The sequence below is a fragment of the Bos grunniens genome, chromosome 15, assembly GCF_055505025.1.
Source record: "Bos grunniens cultivar Pamir isolate PY7600 chromosome 15, Bosgru_T2T1.0, whole genome shotgun sequence".
NCBI lineage: Eukaryota > Metazoa > Chordata > Mammalia > Artiodactyla > Bovidae > Bos > Bos grunniens.
In genome coordinates, this window is record NC_141179.1 from 18559401 (window position 1) to 18580039 (window position 20639).

The window sequence follows — 20639 nt, forward strand, 5'->3', positions numbered from 1 at the left end:
TTTTCATTTCAATCCCTAAGAAAGGCAATGTCAAAGACTGTTCAAACTACCATACAGTTGTACTCATCTCTCACACTAACAAAATAATGCTCAAAATTCTCCAAGCTAGGATTCAACAGTACGTGAATTGAGAACTTCCAGATGTTCAAGCTGGATTTAGAAAAGGCAGAGGACCCAGCAATCAAATTGTCAACATCCACTGGATCATAGAAAAAGCAAAAGAGTTCCAGAAAAACATCTATTTCTGCTTTATTGACTACGCCAAAGACTTTGACTGTGTGGATCACAACAAACTGTGGAAAATTCTTCAAGAGATGGGAATACCAGACCACCTTACCTGCCTCCTGAAAAATCTGTATGCAGGTCAAGAAACAACAGTTAGAACTGGGCATGGAACAATGGACTTGTTCCAAATTGTGAAATGAGTATGTCAAGGCTACTCACCCTACTTATTTAACTTATATGCAGAGTAAATCATGTGAAATGCTGGGCTGGATAAAGAAGAAGCTGGAATCAAGATTGCTGGGAGAAATATCAATAACCTCAGATATGCAGATGACACCACCCTTATGGCAAAAAGCAAAGAAAAAACAAAGAGCCTCGTGATGAAAGTGAAAGTGGAGAGTAAAAAAAGTTAGCTCTAAACTCAACATTCAAAAAACTAACATCATGGCATCTGGTCCCATCACTTCATGGGAAATAGATGGGGAAACAACAGTGAGAGACTTTATTTGGGGGGCTCCAAAATCACTGCACGTGGTGACGGCAGCCATGAAATTAAAAGACGCTTGCTTCTTGGAAGAAAAGCTATGACCAACCTAGACAGCATATTAAAAAGCAGAGACGTTACTTTGCCAACAAAGGTCCATCTGGTCACAGCTATGTTTTTTACAGTAGTCTTATATGGATGTGAGAGTTGGACTGTGAAGAAGGCTGAGTGCTGACGAATTGATGCTTTTGAACAGTGGTGTTGGAGAAGACTCCTGAGAGTTCCTTGGACTGAAAGGAGATCAAACCAGTCAATCCTAAAGGAACTCAGTCCTAAATATTCATTGGAAGGACTGATGCTGAAGCTGAAGCTTCAATACTTTGACCACCTGATGTGAAGACTGACTCATTGGAAAAGACTCTGATGCTGGGAAAGATTGAAGGCAGGAGGAGAAGGGGATGACAGATGATGAGATGGTTGGATGGCATCACCAACTGGATGGACATGAGTTTGAGCAAATTCCAGGAGTTGGTGATGGACAGGTAAGCCATGGCATTGCAAAGAGTCAGACATGACTGAGTGACTGAACTGTCTGATTGACCTTGTTCCCCATTACTCTAAAACACCTAGCCTGATAGAATGTTGGTCTGGCATTTTGGATACTCAGTTGCAGTTATAGTTTCAGTGACAACACTTTTCAGACTCCAGTGATGTCCTTCATGTTATAGAATATGTTCTGAATTAATAGCCAACCAGAGTTTATGAGTTTGAAATTTAAAGGGTGTAAATGAAAGTAGCTCCCTTTCAATACTGTCTCTAATAATCCACTAGTGAAGATTTTACTTCTCATCCTTGTGCCTTTGTTTTCTGTGGATATAGAGGTCTTTGCACCCACAGGAGGCTTCCCAGGTGGCACGGTGGTAAAGAAGCTGCCTGACAATTCAGGAGGCACAACAGATGTGAGTTCAATCCCTGAGTTGGGAAGATCCCCTAAAGGAGGAAATGGCAACCTGCTCTAGTATTCTTTCCTGAAAAGTTCCCTGGACAGCAGAGCCTGGCAGGCTACAGTCCATGGGGTTGCAGAGTCGGACATGACTGAGCAACTGAGTACACACACCCACCACAGAGGAATGCTTCCACCAAAGCACACAACAAAAAGTTCCGTTAAAATGGAAACTGATACTGTCACCTGGTCATTTTGAGTTCCTCATGTCAGTGAATCATCACACCAAAAAAGTAGAGGGGGGCTTAAGTGGAAAAAGTGGCTGTATAAATGAAAAAGGGAACAGCAGAGTAAGCATTAAAGTGATGTAATGTGAGACATATTTAGTAAGTTCTTGTTGACTTTGAAGATGGAAGGAGGCCATGAGTCAAGGAATGTGGGCAGTCTCTAAAGCCTGGAAAGGGAAAGAAAACAAATTCTTCCCTAGAGTCTACAGAAAGAACACAGTATTGCTAATATCTTTAAATTTTTGTTGTTTAAAGCTACTGAGATTTTGGCAATTGTTTTAGCAGCAGTAGGAAATAAATATAAGTGCTTAATCTTTTACCTAGTGTTTATATTAAAGATATCTTGGGCAGAGTATGACTCAGCAGGAAGAAGAATAAAAATCATTAAAAGATAAAACTCTTTGATGTACTCTGCGTCATACGAAATGCCGGGCTGGATAAACCTCAAGCTGGAATCAAGACTGCCAGGAGAAATATCAATAACCTCAGATACGCAGATGGAAACTTGAAAACATTATACTAAATGAAATAGCCAGAGACAAAAGGACACATATAGAAATTACCTAGAATAGACAAATTCATAGACAGAGAAAGTAAAATAGAGGTTACCATGGCCTAGTGGGCAGGGAGGATGGAGAGTTATTGTTCAGTAGCTACAGGAGGTTCTGTTTGAGGTGATGTAAAAGTTCTAGAAACAAATAGTGGTAACGGCTACGTAACATTGTAAATGTAATTCATGTCACTAAATTGTACACCTAAAAATGGTTATGGTAAATTTTATGCTATGTATATTTACAATAAAAAGTGAATACTAATTGTTTAAAGCAATAAAAATAATGTCTTCTTATATTTAAAACAAAAACGTAAGTGAAAAATATTTGACAACAAAAAGCACAAAAGGGGAAGATGATAAAGGGAGCTAACCTGTTTTAATATTCTTGCCTGTTCTGGAAAGGGTAAAATTACTAACTTAATGTAGGTAGAAATTAGTCAAGGATACATATTGTAAACTCTAAGTCACCCCATTAAAATAATATGTAACTTTCATGATAATCTATTGCTACATAGCAAACTACCCCCAAACTTTCTGATGTTGAAGAACCACCATTTTATTATGCTCAAAATTAAGGGTGGCAAATTGTGGTAGGCCATAGTAAGGACGGAGAAAACAATGGCACCCCACTCCAGTACTCTTGCCTGGAAAATCCCATGGACGGAGGAGCCTGGTGGGCTGCAGTCCATGGGGTCGCGAAGAGTCAGACATGACTGAGCGACTTCACTTTCACTTTTCACTTTCATACATTGGAGAAGGAAATGGCAACCCACTCCAGTGTTCTTGCCTGGAGAATCCCAGGGACGGGGGAGCCTGGTGGGCTTCCGTCTATGGGGTCGCACAGAGTCGGACATGACTGAAGCGACTTAGCAGCAGCAGCAGCAGCAACATAGGAAGGATGTCTGGTTCTCACTTCCAGAATGATTGAGACTTCATTTGAGATGGATTGCAAAGCTGGGATTGGCTGATATGACTCAAGTTGGGTCTTATGTCAGAGGCCTCAATTCTAGCTATCAGTCATGTTTCTTGGTTCTTTTTATGTTACATTTGCTGGGGATGGAACATTGAAAATGGCTTTTTCATTTATGTATCTTGTAAGTGGAAAGAAATAGGTGATAAATCTCGGATGGCCCATCACTATTCTCTATAGGTAGCCTTTCCATTAGGCTAGTCTGGCATGGCAGTTTCAGGACTGTGGTATCCTGAAACTGTCATGAGCAGTTTCAATCAGAATGAGCATTCTATGACACAGACATGGAAACCACAATGCTTCATCTTCTTCTTCTTCTTTTTTGACTGCCTCATGTAGCTTGCAAGACCTTAGTTCCCTGGGCAAGGAACAAATCTGGGCCCCCTGCAGTGGAAACTAGGAGTCAACCACAGGACCACTGGAGAATTTCCTTTTTTTTTTTTTTTTCTTTCTTTCTTTTTTTTTTTTACTGTAATGCTTCTTGTTACCTAGACTCAAAGGCCCCAGAATGTCACATTCTATTTCATTTGTTTTAGTGGTAAAGCCTAAAATAGCCTAAATTGAAGAAGAATAAAGAATGTCACTTACCTCTAAATAGAAAGAATAGGAAATAATTTATGATCATTTTTAATCAATCAAACTAACCAAAAAGTTAATAGAAAAGAAAAAAGGTATTAAAATGCAAGGAGATCCAACCAGTTTATCCTAAAGGAGAGCAGTCCTGGGTGTTCATTGGAAGGACTGATGTTGAAACTCCAATACTTTGGCCACCTGATGCGAAGAGCTGACTCATTTGAAAAGACCCTGATGCTAGGAAAGATTGAGGGCAGGAGGAGAAGGGGACGACAGAGGATGAGATGGTTGGATGGCATCACCGACTCAATGGACATGGGTTTGGGTGGACTCTGGGAGTTGGTGATGGACAGGGAGGCCTGGCATGCTGTGGTTGACGGGGTCACAAAGAGTCGGACACAACTGAGGACTGAACTGAACTGAACTTTCTATATAAACATTTTTTAAATGGACACACAGCACTAATCATAAATAACAAGTGATAAACTGGATTTTGGCTTCTGATTTAAGATGGCAAAGAAGAAGGATGTGTGCTTATCTTCTTCAGTGAGAAAACCAAAGCTGTTGAACAACCATTGACAGAAGGATGATGGAACACACCAAAAAAAAAAAAAAAACCCCACACCCAAAGACAAAAAAGTCACAGAGAGACAATAGGAGGGGTGCAATCACGATAAAATCAAATACCATACCTGCCAGGTGGGTGACCCACAAACAGGAGAACAATAATACTAAAGAAGTTCTTGCACTATTGTGAAGGTTCTGAACCCCACGTCAGGCTTCCCAGCCTGGAGAATCTGACAAAGGGGATTGGGGAATCCCCAGGGAATCTGGCTTTGAGAGCTAGTGGCATTTGATTATAGGTCTTCCAGAAGACTGAGGGAAACAGAGACTACAATCCTGGAGGGCACAAACAAAATTTTGTGCACACCAAGACCTAGAGGCGAGGAGCAGTGACCCCACAGGAGACTGAACCAAACTATTTGCTTGTGTTGAAGGGCCTCCTGTGGAGGCATGGGTTGGTAGGGGCTCCCCACAGGGATGGGGGCATTGGAAGGTCTCCCGTGGTGTAAACCCTCTTGGAGTTCACCATTAGCCTTACCATAGAGCCTACAGACCCTAGGGCTGGTTTTCCTCAGTTCAAACAACTATCAGGAAGGGAGTGCAACCCCACCCATCAGCAGATAATTGGGTTAAAGCTTTACTGAGCAAGGTCCTGCCAACCAGAGCAGACTATTTTTCCGAACACCAATCCCTCCCATCAAGAAGCTGACACAAGCCTCAGCTTCACCCATCAGGGGTCAGACAGAATAAGCACAGTCTCACAGCAGCTAAAACAAAAACCATATTAAGGAAAGTTAATCACAATGAAAAAACAGAAAATTATGTCCCAGACACACGGACAAGATAAAATCCCAGAGAAACAACTAAATGAAGTGGAGATATGCAACCTTCCAGAAAAAGAATTCTGAATAATGATAGTGAAGATGATCCAGGACCTCAGGAAAAGAATGGAGGCAAAAATTGAGAAGCTGCAAGAAATGTTGACCAAAGACCTAGAAGAAATAAAGAACAAATAAACAGAGATGAATAACACACTAGAAGGAATCAATATCAAGACTAACAGACAGAAGAAGGATGGATAAATGACCTGGAGGACAGAATGGTGGAAATCACTGCCACAGAACAGAACATAGAAAAAAGAATAAAAAGAAATGAAGACAGCCTAAGAGACTCCCTGGACAACATTAAATGCAACAACATTTGCATTACAGTGGTCCTAGGAGAAGAAGAGAGAGAGAAAGGAGGTGAGAAAATATTTGAAGAGGTAATAGCTAAAAACTTCCTGAACATAGCAAAGGAAATAGTCAACCAAGTCCTGGAAGCACACAGAGTCCCAAAAAGGATAAACCCAAGGAGGAACACACCAGGACACATAATAATCAAACTAACAAAAATTAAAGACAGAGATAAAATATTAAAAGCAACAAGGGAAAAACAATGAATAACATAAAAGGGAACTCCCATCAGGCCATCAGCTGATTTCTCAACAGGAGCTCTACAAGCCAGAATGGAATGGCATGATATATTTAAAGTGATGAAAGGGAAGAACCAACAACCAGGAATGCTCTACCCAGCAAGACTGTCCTTCAGATTTGATGGAGAAATCAAAAGCTTTCCAGACAAGCAAAAGTTAAGAGAATTCAGCACCACCAAACCAGCTTTATCACAAATGCTAAAGGAACTTCTCTAGGCCAGAAACACAAGACAAGGAAAAAATCTACACAAAGTAAAACGAAAACAAATTTTAAAAAATGTTAATAGGATCATATGTATTGATAATTACCTCCAATATAAATGGTTTAATGCACCAACCAAAAGACACAGACTGGCTGAGCATATGCAGCATATGACTGAAAACATATGCATATACGCACCACTTACCACATCACTCTGCTTGACCCCCTCAAATTGTATGTAATTATTTTACATTGTTAAGTTAATCATGTTTCCATTATGGCTTACAATTGTAATTATCTTTTTTGTCTGGCTATTGATTGTGAAAATTAATAAACATCTTTTATTCTTGTGATTATGTAATTATTAGTCATTTAATACCATTGTATCATGCTTGGTCAACAGAAAAATAATATAATTGTGTATCACCAAAAGTGGGATCTAAATAGAAAAACCTGTAATCACTTTTTAAAATCCAGATGCATGTCAGAATTATCTTGAAATTTTTTGAAAATACAAATGTTCAGGTATTGCTTTTTTCTCCAGAGCTCCAGATATGTTTCTAATCAGCAGCCATGTTTAAAAACAACTGGACTATATGATGACCTTTTACTTTTATCTAGTTAGTTTCACTTTTTCTATTTCATATTCAGTACTCCCATTTCTTTTAGTTTACATTCTCCAATTTCTGCATCTCTTTTTTTTTTTTTTATGTTCTTTCTCAAGCCTTCATCAAGTGTAGTAGAAAAAATTTTCTATACATATGTATAAGTATGTATAATATATATATTTTAGAAAACTTATAAATTCTTGCCTAATTAAAAAAATTATGACATCTTGATTCCACTTATTTGACTTAATATGAATAGAAGGCTAGATTTCTAAGTAAAAAATAGATATGCAACAAGCAACAAAGACTTACTGTAAAGCTTAGGCAACTATAGTCAATATCTTGTAATAACCTATGATGGAAAATAATTTCAAAAATAATATGTGTATTTGTATAACTGAATCACCTTGCTGTGCACCTGAAACATTGTAAGTCAACTATACTTCATATATATACTTCAACTATATATATAAAATATAGAGAGAGAGAAAAAATGGATTTTACTAAAATTAAAATCTTATCAAAAACACCTTTACAAGAGAAATGAGGTACCCTGGAAAATATTTTATATCAATAAAGGATTTGTATTCAGGAAATTTGAAAAACTCCTCCAAGTGAATAATGACAAATAGAGGTGATGTAACTTGAGGATTAGAATATTGGAAGAAATGTGAAGAAAAATTTAGGGATATTTATATCCTCATCATATATAATGAGGAGTCAAGTGATCCTGTGTACCATGATGGAACAAGAAACAAAAGTCTTTAAAGAAACAAGGTGGGGAGTGACGCCTCTGAGCCGCGGAGGATTGTGGGAGGAGGTTGTCTCCAATTTCTCCTCCCCCTAAAATAAAAAAAAAAAATAAATAAATAAAGAAACAAGGTAAGAAATAGAGGGTTTTAAGTAATGACTTATGATACTGAGAGGGGAGGTAAGCAGGGGTTTGGAGGATAAGTAAGATAAATTCTTGATTGTCTTTGCAGAAAGTCAACAGTTCGCTTCTAAAGCTGATAAGTAAAAGGTAATAGGCACATTATTTAGAAACATAAAACTAGTGACTAAAATATCTAAAACAAAACATAATTAAAACTGGTTGCTTTTAGGGTAAGATGGTGGAAAGAAGTGAGATGGGGCAAAGACTTGCTTTTTAGTGTAAGTTCTACATTATTTTGCTTATTGTAAAGAATTACACATATTACTTTTGATAAAGATATTTAAAATTACAGAAAAATTCTGTACTCACATTACTATGATTGGGCAAATTATTCAATTATAGGGCCACATAATATGCTAAATTATGCAATCCTTATTAAGAAGTCACCTTCTGGAGCACAAGAAATATCTAGAATCAAGATCAAGTGTATTCTCCTTACATAGAGAATTCAGTTCAGTTCAGTTCAGTCGCTCAGTCGTGTCCGACTCTTTGCAACCCCATGAATTGCAGCACACCAGGCCTCCCTGTCCATCACCAACTCCAGGAGTCCACTCAAACCCACGTCCATCGAGTCGGTGATGCCATCCAGCCATCTCATCCTCTGTTGTCCCCTTCTCTTCCTGCACCCAATCCCTCCCAGCATCAGAGTCTTTTCCAATGAGTCAACTCTTCGCATGAGGTGGCCAAAGTATTGGAGTTTCAGCTTCAGCATCAGTCCTTACAATGAACACCCAGGACTGATCTACTTTAGGATGGACTGGTTGGATCTCCTTGCAGTCCAAGGGACTCTCAAGAGTCTTCTCCAACACCATAGTTCAAAAGCATCAATTCTTCGGTGCTCAGCTTTCTTCACCATCCAACTCTCACATCCATACATGACCACTGGAAAAACCATAACCTTGACTAGATGGACCTTTGTTGACAAAGTAATGTTTCTGCTTTTTAATATGCTATCTAGGCTGGTTATAAAATTCCTTCCAAGAAGTAAGCGTCTTTTAATTACATGGCCGCAATTAGCATCTGCAGTGATTTTGGAGCCCAAAAAAATAAAGTCTGACACTGTTTCCACTTTTTCCCCATCTATTTCACATGAAGTGATGGGACCAGATGCCATGATCTTAGTTTTCTGAATGTTGAGCTTTAAGTCAATTTTTTCACTCTCCTCTTTCACTTTCATCAAGAGGCTTTTTAGTCCCTCTTCACTTTCTACCATAAGGGTGGTGTCATCTGCATATCTGAGGTTATTGATATTACTCCCGGCAATCTTGATTCCAGCTTGTGCTTCTTCCAGCCCAGTGTTTCTCATGATGTACTCTGCATAGAAGTTAAATAAGTAGGGTGACAATATACAGCCTTGATGTACTCCTTTTCCTGTTTGGAACCAGTCTGTTGTTCCATGTCCAGTTCTAACTGTTGCTTCCTGACCTGCATACAGGTTTCTCAAGAGGCAGGTCAGGGGGTCTGGTATTCCCATCTCTTTCAGAATTTCCCACAGTTTATTGTGATCCACACAGTCAAAGGCTTTGGCATAGTCAATAAAGCAGTAATAGATGTTTTCCTGGAACTCTCTTGCTTTTTCCATGATCCAGCAGATGTTGGCAATTTGATCTCAGGTTCCTCTCCCTTTTTTAAAACCAGCTTGAACATCTGGAAGTTCACGGTTCACATATTGCTGAAGCTTGGCTTGGAGAATATTGAGCGTTACTTTACTAGTATGTGCTGCTGCTGCTGCTAAGTCACTTCAGTCGTGTCCAACTCTGTGCGACCCCAGAGACGGCAGCCCACCAGGCTCCCTCGTCCCTGGGATTCTCCAGGCAAGAACACTGGAGTGGGTTGCCATTTCCTTCTCCAATGCATGACAGTGAAAAGTGAAAGTGAAAGTGAAGTCGCTCAGTCGTGTCCAAATCTTAGCGACCCCATGGACTGCAGCCTACCAGGCTCCTCTGTCCATGGGATTTTCCAGGCAAGAGTACTGGAGTGGATTGCCATTCATGAGTGCAATTATGTGGTAGTTTGAGCATTCTTTGGCATTGCCTTTCTTTGGCACTGGAATGAAAACTGACTTTTTCCAGTCCTGTGGCCACTGATGAGTTTTCCAAATTTGCTGGCATATTGAGTGCAGCACTTTCACAGCATCATCTTTCAGGATTTGAAATAGCTCAACTGGAATGCCATAACCTCCACTAGCTTTGTTCATAGTGATGCTTTCTAAGGCCCACTTGACTTCACATTCCAGGATGTCTAGCTCTAGGTGAGGATCACACTATCATGATCATCGGGGTCATGAAGATCCTTTTTGTACAGTTCTTCTGTGTATTTTTGCCACCTCTCCTTAATATCTTCTGCTTCTGTTAGGTCCATACCATTTCTGTCCTTTATCGAGCCCATCTTTGCATGAAATATTCCCTTATTATCTCTAATTTTCTTGAAGAGGTCTCTATGCTATGCTATGCTAAGTCACTTCAGTCGTGCCTGACTCTGTGGGACAACATAGATGGCAGTCCACCAGGCTCCCCTGTCCCTGGGATTCTCCAAGCCAAGAACACTGGAGTGGGCTGCCATTTCCTTCTCCAATGCATGAAAGTGAAAAGTGAAAGTGAAGTCACTCTGTCGTGTCCGACTCTTAGCGACCCCATGCAGCCTAACAGGCTCCTCCGTCCATGGGATTTTCCAAGCAAGAGTACTGGAGTGGGGTGCCACTGCCTTCTCTCCCATTCTGTTGTTTTCCTCTATTTCTTTGCATTGATCGCTGAGGAAGGCTTTCTTATCTCTCCTTGCTATTCTTTGGAACTCTGCATTCAGATGCTTATATCTTTCCTTTTCTCCTTTGCTTTTCACTTCTCTTCATTTCACAGCTATTTGTAAGGCCTCCTCAGACAGCCATTTGTATTTCTTTTCTATGGGGATGGTCTTAATCCTTGCCTCCTGTACAATGTCACGAATCTGCACCCATAGTTCATCAGGCACTCTATCAAATCTAGTCGCTTAAATCTATTTCTCACTTCCACTGAATAATCATAAGGGATTTGATTTAGGTCATACCTGAATGGTCTAGTGGTTTTCCCTACTTTCTTCAATTTCAGTCTGAATTTGGCAATAAGGAGTTCATGATCTGAGCCACAGTCAGCTCCCGGTGTTGTTTTTGCTGACTGTATAGAGTTTCTCCATCTTTGGCTGCAAAGAATATAATCAATCTGATTTCGGTGTTGACCATCTGGTGATGTCCATGTGTAGAGTCTTCTCTTGTGTTGTTGGAAGACGGTGTTTTCTATGACCAGTGCATTCTCTTGACAAAACTCTATTAGCTTTTGCCCTGCTTCATTCTGTACTCCAAGGCCAAATTTGCCTGTTACTCCAGGTGTTTCCTGACTACCTATTTTTGCATTCCAGTCCCCTATAATGAAAAGGACATTTTTGGGGGTATTAGTTCTAAAAGGTCTTGAGGTCTTCATAGAACTGTTCAACTTCAGCTTCTTAAGAGTTACTGGTTGGGGCATAGGCTTGGATTACCATGATATTGAATGGTTTGCCTTGGAAACGAACAGAGATCATTCTGTCATTTTTGAGATTACATCCAAGTACTGCATTTTGGACTCTTTTGTTGACCATGATGGCTACTCCATTTCTTTGAAGGGATTCCTGCCCAGAGTAGTAGATATAATGGTCATTTGAGTTAAATTCACCCATTCCAGTCCATCTTAGTTCGCTGAATCCTAGAATGTCGATGTTCACTCTTGACATCTCCTGTTTGACCACTTTCAATTTGCCTATGCCAAAGCCTTTGACTGTGTGGATCACAATAAACTGTGGAAAATTTTGAAAGATATGGGAATACCAGACCACCTGACCTGCCTCTTGAGAAACCTGTATGCAGGTCAGGAAGCAACAGTTAGAACTGGACATGGAACAACAGACTGGTTCCAAACAGGAAAAGGAGTACGTCAAGGCTGTACATTGTCACCCTGCTTATTTAACTTCTATGCAGAGTACATCATGAGAAACGCTGGGCTGGAAGAAGCACAAGCTGGAATCAAGATTGCCAGAAGAAATATCAGTAATCTCAGATATTCACATGACACCACCCTTATGGCAGAAAGCGAAGATGAAATAAAGAGCCTCTTGATGAAAGTGAAAGAGGAGATTAAAACAGTTAGCTCTAAACTCAACATTCAGAAAACTAAGATCATGGCATCTGGTCCCATCACTTCATGGGAAATAGATGGGAAAACACTGGAAACAGTGTCAGACTTTATTTTTGGGGGCTGAAAAATCACTGCAGATGGTGATTGCAGCCATGAAATTAAAAGACCCTTACTCCTTGGAAGGAAAGTTATGACCAACCTAGATAGCATATTCAAAAGCAGAAACATTACTTTGTCAACAAAAGTCCATCTAGTCCAGGCTATGGTTTTTCCAGTGGTCATGTATGGATGTGAGAGTTTGTAAAGAAAGCTGAGCACCGAAGAATTGATGCTTTTGAACTGTGGTGTTGGAGAAGACTCTTGAGAGTCCCTTGGACTGCAAGGAGATCCAACCAGTCCATCCTAAAGGAGATCAGTCCTGGGTGTTCATTGGAAGGACTGATGCAGAAGCAGAAACTCCAATACTTTGGCTACCTCATACGAAGAATTGACTCATTGGAAAAGACCCTGATGCTGGGAGGGATTGGGTGCAGGAAGAGAAGGGGACGACAGAGGATGAGATGGCTGGGTGGCATCATCGACTTGATGGACATGAGTTTGGGTAAACTCCTGGAGTTGGTAATGGACAGGGAGGCCTGGCGTGCTGCGATTCACGGAGTCACAAAGAGAAGACACAACTGAGCAACCGAACTGAACTGAACTGAACTGAATTTGCCTTGATTCATGGACCTAAGATTCCAGGTTCCTATGCAATATTGCTCTTTACAGCATCAGACCTTGCTTCTATCACCAGTCACATCCACAACTGGGTATTGATTTTTTTTTTTTTTTTTTTTGCTTTTTTTATGTAGCCATAGCAAAATCGTAGAGAATTAGGACTATATTAATTTGCTTTATATTTGCAGCATCACTTTCTTAGTTCTTTTTTCAGAGTTTCTAATCTTTTTTTAAATTCAGCTTCTCAAACTATCGCATGGGATGCCATTTCATCTCCAGATACAGTCCTCTGAAAGCCATTCAACATGTTGATCCAAGCTAAATTGATTACCATTTTTATTTCCTTCAGATTCTGTTATTTCTTTGTCTGTTTCTATATCACTGGTTTTCCTTAAACATCATTCTACATCACTGGTTTTCCTTGAATGCCAGGTGATTGCCCATTAGTAGTGAAGGATGAAGGTATGTGTCAATTTTTCTAGGGAGGTAGTATAAATAGTCTGTGCTTTTATGTAAGTCTACTGTTTTCCCACTGTTCATACTCATGAATGAGAAGAGTGCCTTGGAGATTTGTGAAGTGGGTGGTATAAGTTAATCACCAGACTTTCTCAAAGAAAGTACAGTCAGGTAGTCAGTTATTAAGCCAGGCATCTCTCAAATACTAGAATTCAGAGGGTTTTTACTACAGAGTACCAAATTCATGCTAGAACTAGCTTTCCCAGAAGGTTCATGTAAATTTTTTAAAGAGATAAGCTTTCAGCATTTGTTTCTTTTGACTATGCCTTGTGGCATGTGGCATCTTAGTTCCTCAACCAGGGATCACACACACAACCTCTGCATTGGAAGTGGGGAGTCTTAACCACTGGCCTGCCAGGGAAATCCCCCCCCCCCTTTTTTTTTTAAATTTTATTTTATATTGGGGTGTATTTGATTTACAATGTTGTGTTAGTTTCAGGTATAAAGCAAAGTAGTTCAGTTATACATATACATGTATACATTCTTTTTCAGATTCTGATTTGGGTTTTAAGAAGAGGACTGATCACCAGGGAAACTGGAAAATTCCATCTCAAACCCCAGAAGAGATAAGTATTGGGCATTTCCCAGTCATACATGGCATAGTGAAAAGTGAAGTGAAAGTTGCTCAGTCATTTATGACTCTTTGCAATCCAATGGGCCACATAATCCATGGAATTCTCCAAGTCAGAATACTGGAGTGGGTAGTCTTTCCCTTCTCCAGGGGATCTTCCTAACCCAGGGATCAAACCCAGGTCTCCCATATTGCAGGCAGGTTCTTTACCAGCTGAGCCACCAGGGAAGCCCAAGAATACTGGAATGGGTAGTCTATCCCTTTTCCAGCAGATCTTCCTGACCCAGGAATTGAACCATGGTCTCCTGCATTGCAGACAAATTCTTTATGGCTGAGCCACTGGGAAAGCATAGGACTACCACCATGTTCTTAACAGGAAATACCCCATTTGGCTTGAAGGGAAGACAGCCATTTTGGTAACCTTTGGTCTTCCACAGCGCATGGAGCCAGAGGAAACTGTCATGGTCAGAGTCTGGGTAAGTGGCAAGTAAGAGACTGGGAAGGTCAGAGTCTGAGAGTGCAAGGCTTCTTCACATAAGATGCCTGGGTCCCTGAGAAGGATCTACAAATACCCTAAACTTCCAAGAAAAAACTGGAGTATATGCATGTTTTCCTAGGGAAAAGGTCCATCCCTTCTCATAGAGCCAAGAGTAGGTTAAAATTCTGAGATCTAGAACAGCACTAAGCCAGTTGGAGACAAGAATGAGGAAGCCACCAGATACACCACCTAGAGCCAGCCATATCTGAGAGCTTGCCAAGCTGTCACTGAAGTTAGAACATGGACTCACAGCAGAGACAGTCAAGCATTGTTTTTCTGCACTTCTTTCTAACTGTACATCAAGTTCTTTCAAAAACAAGGCCCTGGGCTTGGTCCACTGCTATCTTGTATTCATTCTTGGGTATTAATTCACCAACATTAAACCCCAGGATAGAAGATGTGATAAGACAAGACTCCCTCCCCTATAGAGTCTTTTGCTGGTTTCAGTGGTGGACAGTGGTCATCACAGAAAACACACAGGAACTTTTCCCTGGAACTGAGGTGGGATGAAAAGTGCCTGCTGTGAATATTATCATCTTTTTCCTTGACCCGTGACCTCCAGTTTCTGAAGATATAGCAGAAAATAATCTTCCTTGAAGATAAAGGGTAACAAATTCATAAAACAAAAACACAGTCTTCCAAAGCCCTGTGCTTTCAGATATTCTGGGTTTAGTTCAGCTGCCAGATAAAGTGATTGATGCATTCATCGCGATAGCCAGGTAAGCCCACTTCATATTGTGATAGGCCACTGAGAGCTGGTAAGGGCACTGGAACCCTGATATCACCTGAAAATCCTTTCCTGGGAAGACAGTTTCATGAATGAGGTCTTCCAAGCAAATGACACCAAACTTCCCCAGGTGCTCCTCAATCTCTGTGTCAGAGAGATGACTTTATTCGTGACCTTGGCTTGTCTGTGTTTCAGGATGAGCTCCTGAACAGGCTTCAGATCTGGAAATCCCTAGGTCACCTGGGCTTCCCTGGTGGCTCAGATGGTAGAGTCCACCTACAATGTGGTAGACCTGGGTTTGATCCCTGGGTTGGGAAGATCCCCTGGAGGAGGGCATGGCAACTCACTCCACTATTCTTGCCTGGAGAATCTCCATGGACAGAGGAGCCAGGTGGGCTACAGTCCATGGGGTCACAAAGTTGGGCACAACTGAGTGACTAAGCACACAGCACAGGTCACGTAAGTTTCCACTACACAAAGTTTTTTCATGGTTTAAGGGGTTACTTTCATAAAGATACCACTGAAAATGTTCTTCAGATGAAGTCTTGCAATGGTCCTCTGCACCAGTAAATTCACCCCATTATTCCTTTGGGTGCATACAACAAAGACCATGGAATGTTTATCTGGCGCTTCCAAGCTGTGAGGTTTCACTTCTAGTCTTTAGAACCACACTCTGTCATGCAGTTGATGCCAGGAATTATGTAGGAACCATTCTAGTTGCTTATATTTGAGCTCTTTTTCTTTTCTTTGCTCTTTCCTTTGCAAAAGCTCCTCCTTTGCCTGGGTGACTCTGAGGGCCTGATAAGCCTTCCTCTTTTTCAGGACATTTTCTGGAACCAAAGAGATCTTTCTTTCTTTGCTCTTGCTACACCATCTTCCCAACACTTCAGGCTGCTCAGGGTTTGTTTCTTCTTATCCCCAACAGTTAATATCCATCTACCAGCAGATAGTTGACTAATAAGACATATCCACCAGCCTGCAGCTTTTAGTCTTGAAGTGACATTGGAGACAACTGGCATAACTGTTACATGTACAGACTTTCAATTAGTCTCATTGTCTATAGCCATTTTCCTTTTAGCCCTTTAGAATTACTAAATCCTAGGGTTCCAATGACAAACAGGCTATCTCATTAGTGCCTCTTTAAGTATGTCTAGGTAAATATTCTACATAGATATGTCCAATAAGATACTACCATTTATTTTTGGTTTTCCAGACTAAGATAAAATTTATTTACTCAGGAACTCCCTTCTCTCTGTTATGGGTGAACTTTCAATATATTGTCACTTCATTTGGATTCTAAAGGGATAGAAAGTGAAAATGTGTGCTCAGTCTACCATTTTATTAAAACACACACACACACTTGTTTACATACAAGGCTTTTCTACTGAAGCTCTTTAAATTCAAGGATGTATTTTAAAGAGCCTAGCAGTGTGTCAGGAATGTAATGAGTGTTCAAAGGTATGTGGCTGATTGGATTTGAATGTGGAAGAGAACAAATTAGAAAATGACAGAAAAACTTAGGCCTGGACAACAAGCATGCTGTTAGATACCAACAAAGGAATAATAAATTTTAAAGAAAAAAAAATTTTTTAGTGTTGGAAATCTATTGTTATGCCCTAGCATAAGAAGCAACAGTTAGAACTGGACATGGAACAACAGACTGGTTCCAAATAGGAAAAGGAGTACGTCAAGGCTATATATTATCACCCTGCTTATTTAACTTATATGCAGAGTACATCATGAGAAACGCTAGGCTGGAAGAAACAGAAGCTGGAATCCAGATTGCCGGGAGAAATATCAATAACCTGAGATATGCAGATGACACCACCCTTATGGCAGAAAGTGAAGAGGAACTAAAATGCCTCTTGATGAAAGTGAAGTGGAGAGTGAAAAAGTTGGCTTAAAGCTCAACATTCAGAAAACAAAGATCATGGCATCCGGTCCCATCACTTTATGGGAAATAGATGGGGAAACAATGGAAACAGTGTCAGACTTATTTTTTTGGGTTCCAAAATCAGTACAGATGGTGACTGCAGCCATGAAATTAAAAGACGCTTTCCTTGGAAGGAAAGTTATGACCAACCTAGATAGCATATTCAAAAACAGAGACATTACTTTGCCAACAAAGGTCCGGCTAGTCAAGGCTATGGTTTTTCCTGTGGTCATGTATGTATGTGAGAACTGGACTGTGAAGAAGGTTGAGCACCGAAGAATTGATGCTTTTGAATTGTGGTGTTGGAGAAGACTCTTGAGAGTCCCTTGGACTGCAAGGAGATCCAACCAGTCCATTCTGAAGGAGATCAGCCCTGGGTGTTCTTTGGAAGGAATGATGCTGAAGCTGAAACTCCAGTACTTTGGCCACCTCATGCGAAGAGTTGACTCATTGGAAAAGACTCTGATTCTGGGAGGGATTGGGGGCAGGAGGAGAAGGGGACGACAGAGGATGCTGGATGACATCACTGACTCGATGGATGTGAGTCTGAGTGAACTCCGGGAGTTGGTGATGGACAGGGAGGCCTGGCGTGCTGTGATTCATGGGGTCGCAAAGAGTCGGACACGACTGAGCGACTGAACTGAACTGAAGCATAGGCAAATAATGGAAACTATTTTTCAAGACATCATTAACTGTTATGAAATTATTTTTGTGTGCCAGAAACAGACACACCACTTTTACAGAGTGTTGATACTATCCTAGAGAGAAAAGAATTCATTTTACCTCTTGGCTCTCACCTAATCCAGTAAATCAACTTGGAATAGTCCTTATTGGATAAGAAAACCACAGAGCATAGTGTAACACAGCAAGAAACTACTACATTAATCCAGATATACATTATGTCCTCAAGAGTAGGTACTCAATAAATATTTAATGAGTAAATGTATCCCTAACACTTGCTTGCAAACCTGATTCCAGAGTCAAGAAATAAAGTTTTCAGAGGTGAAAACCAAATAAGTGATGATTTCATTATAGTGGCCATTATTAAAGTACCTGACCTAGATCAGAAACTCAGTAAATATTTGTGAGGCTAATAAGATAATTAGTTAACTTTTTCAAACTTTAAAAAAGTCTACTTATCAAGCAAATGCTGGTGTATAACTCTTTAATATAGTAATACTGAAAGCCATTGAATTTTATAAACAGTTGAACTATATATCAATTATATCTCAATAAAGCCACAAAAAAAGAAAGAAACTCACAAGAAAACATTTCCAGGCCTTCTGAATGACTCTGGCAGCTCTGTCTTTCCTTTCAAATTCTGATTCTTGTTTCAAAGCCATGTGAAAGTCCTAAAATAAAATAAACAAAGGAGTATAATTTTAAATTATATACTCCATCATGAAACTGTCACTAGAACTACATGAAATTCAAATAGAAAGTACAAAGGATATACTGAAAATGATATTTGGCATCAAAATAACTAAAATAAACATTAAAATTGACACCTTTAACTGATAGCCTCTGTTCCATTTTGCTTTTTATTGAAGTATAGTTGATTTACAATATTATATTTTTTTAATTATTTTTAAAGATTATACTCTATTTAATGTTACAAAATAATGGCTATATTTCCCTGTGTGTAAATTATATCCTTGTTGCTTTTCTACCTTATGCATAGTAATTTGTATGTCTTAACCCCCTACCCCTATTTTGTTCCTTCCCTTTTCCCACTCTTCACTGGTAACCATTAGCTTGTTCTCTGTACCTGTAAGTGTGTTTCTGTTTTGTTATATAGATCATTTGTTTTAGTTTGTAGATTCAGCATATAAGTGATAATATAGAGTATTTGTCTTTGTCTGACTTTTTCACTAAGCATAATAATCTCTAGGTCCATTCACATTGCAAATGGCAGAATTTGTCCTTTTTGATAGCCAAGTAATATTCCATATATATATATACATACCACATTTTCTTTATCCATTTATCTGTTGATGGACATGTAGGTTGATTAACTATCATGGTAATTATAAATAATGCTTCTAAAAATAGCAGGGTGCATACATCTTTTTGAATTATTGTTTTCATTTTCTTTGAAAATGAAACTCAACAGTGGAATTGTTGGATCATATAATAGTTCTATTTTTAGTTTTTTGAGGAACCTCCATACTGTTTTTCGCATTAGCTGCACCAATTTACATTCCCACCAACAGTGTATGAGGGTTCCCTTTTCTTCACATCCTCACAAACATTTGTTACTTGTAGACTTTTTGATGATATCTGGCATCTGGTCTCATCATTTCATGGGAAATAGATGGGGAAACAAAGGAAACAGTATCAGACTTTAATTTTTGGGCTCCAAAATCACTGCAGATGGTGATTGCAGCCATGAAATTAAAAGACGCTTACTCCTTGGAAGGAAAGTTATGACCAACCTAGATGGAATATTGAAAAGCAGAGACATTACTTTGCCAACAAAGGTCCGTCTAGTCAAGGCTATGGTTTTTCCAGTGGTCATGTATGGATGTGAATTGAACTGTGAAGAAAGCTGAGCACCAAAGAATTGATGCTTTTGAACTGTGATGTTGGAGAAGACTCTTGAGAGTCCCTTAGACTGCAAGGAGATCCAACCATCCTAAAGACCAGTCCTGGGTGTTCATTGTAAGGACTGATGCTGAAGCTGAAACTCCAATACTTTGGCCACCTCATGCAAAGAGTCGACTCATTGGAAAAGACCCTGATGCTGGGAGGGATTGGGGGCAGGAGGAGAAGGGGACAACAGAGGATGAGATGGCTGGATGGCATCACCAACTCGATGCACTGGAGTTTTGGGTGAACTCCGGGAGTTGGTGATGGACAGGGAGACTTGATGTGCTGTGATTCATGGGGTTGCAAAGAGTCGGACACGACTGAGTGACTGAACTGAACTGATCCTGACAGATGTGAGATAATATCTCATAATTTTGATTTGCATCTCTCTGATGATTACCAATGTTGATCATCTTTTCATGTGCCTGTTAGCCACCTGTCTGTCTTCTAAATGTCTATTCAGGTCTTCTGCCCATATTTTAAATTGGATTATTTGTTTTTTGATATTGAGTTGTATGAGTTATTTACCTATTTTGAATATTACTGCTATTGTTTATACCATTTGCAAATATTTTCTCCCATTCTGCAGGTTGTCTTTTAGTTTTGTTGATGGATTTTTTTTGCTGTGCAAAAGCTTTTAACTTTAATTATGGCCTATTTGGGTTTTGGGGTTTTTTTTTGCTTTTATTTCTTTTGCCTTAGAAGAATGATCCAAGAAAATATTGTTATAATTTTTATCTAAGCATGTTCTGCCTATCTTATCTTCTAGGAAATTTATGATTTTAAGTTTTACATCTAGTTTTTAACCATTTTGAGTTTTTGTATACAGTGTGAGGAAATGTCCTAATGTCATTGTTTTACATGTGACTGTTCAGTTTTCCCAAAATAACTTGTTGAAGAGACTGTCTTTTCTTCATGGTGTATTCTTGCCTCCTTTGTTGTAAATTAATTGATGGTAGATGTGTGGGTTTAATTCTGGGCTCTCTATTCTTTTCCATTGATCCATATGTCTGTTTTTGTTCCATTACCAAACTGTTACAATGACTGTATGGTGTATCTAAGGTCTGGAGGTTATGCCTTCAGCTTTAT

At 39.6% G+C, this 20639-nt stretch overlaps 1 protein-coding gene and 1 pseudogene across 1 annotated transcript in view; both read right to left on the minus strand.

Moving 5' to 3' along the window:
* The window catches only part of C15H11orf65 (chromosome 15 C11orf65 homolog), a 72432-nt gene extending 54128 nt beyond the window's left edge, over nt 1-18304 (minus strand). Inside the window, exon 1 of the mRNA XM_086339081.1 lies at nt 18224-18304. Coding sequence (XP_086195207.1) covers nt 18224-18304 — 81 coding nt within the window. The remainder of the gene's footprint in view (nt 1-18223) is intronic.
* Nucleotides 14971-16047, minus strand: LOC147357387 (large ribosomal subunit protein uL30 pseudogene; annotated as a pseudogene).
* Nucleotides 18305-20639: the final 2335 nt, after the last annotated feature.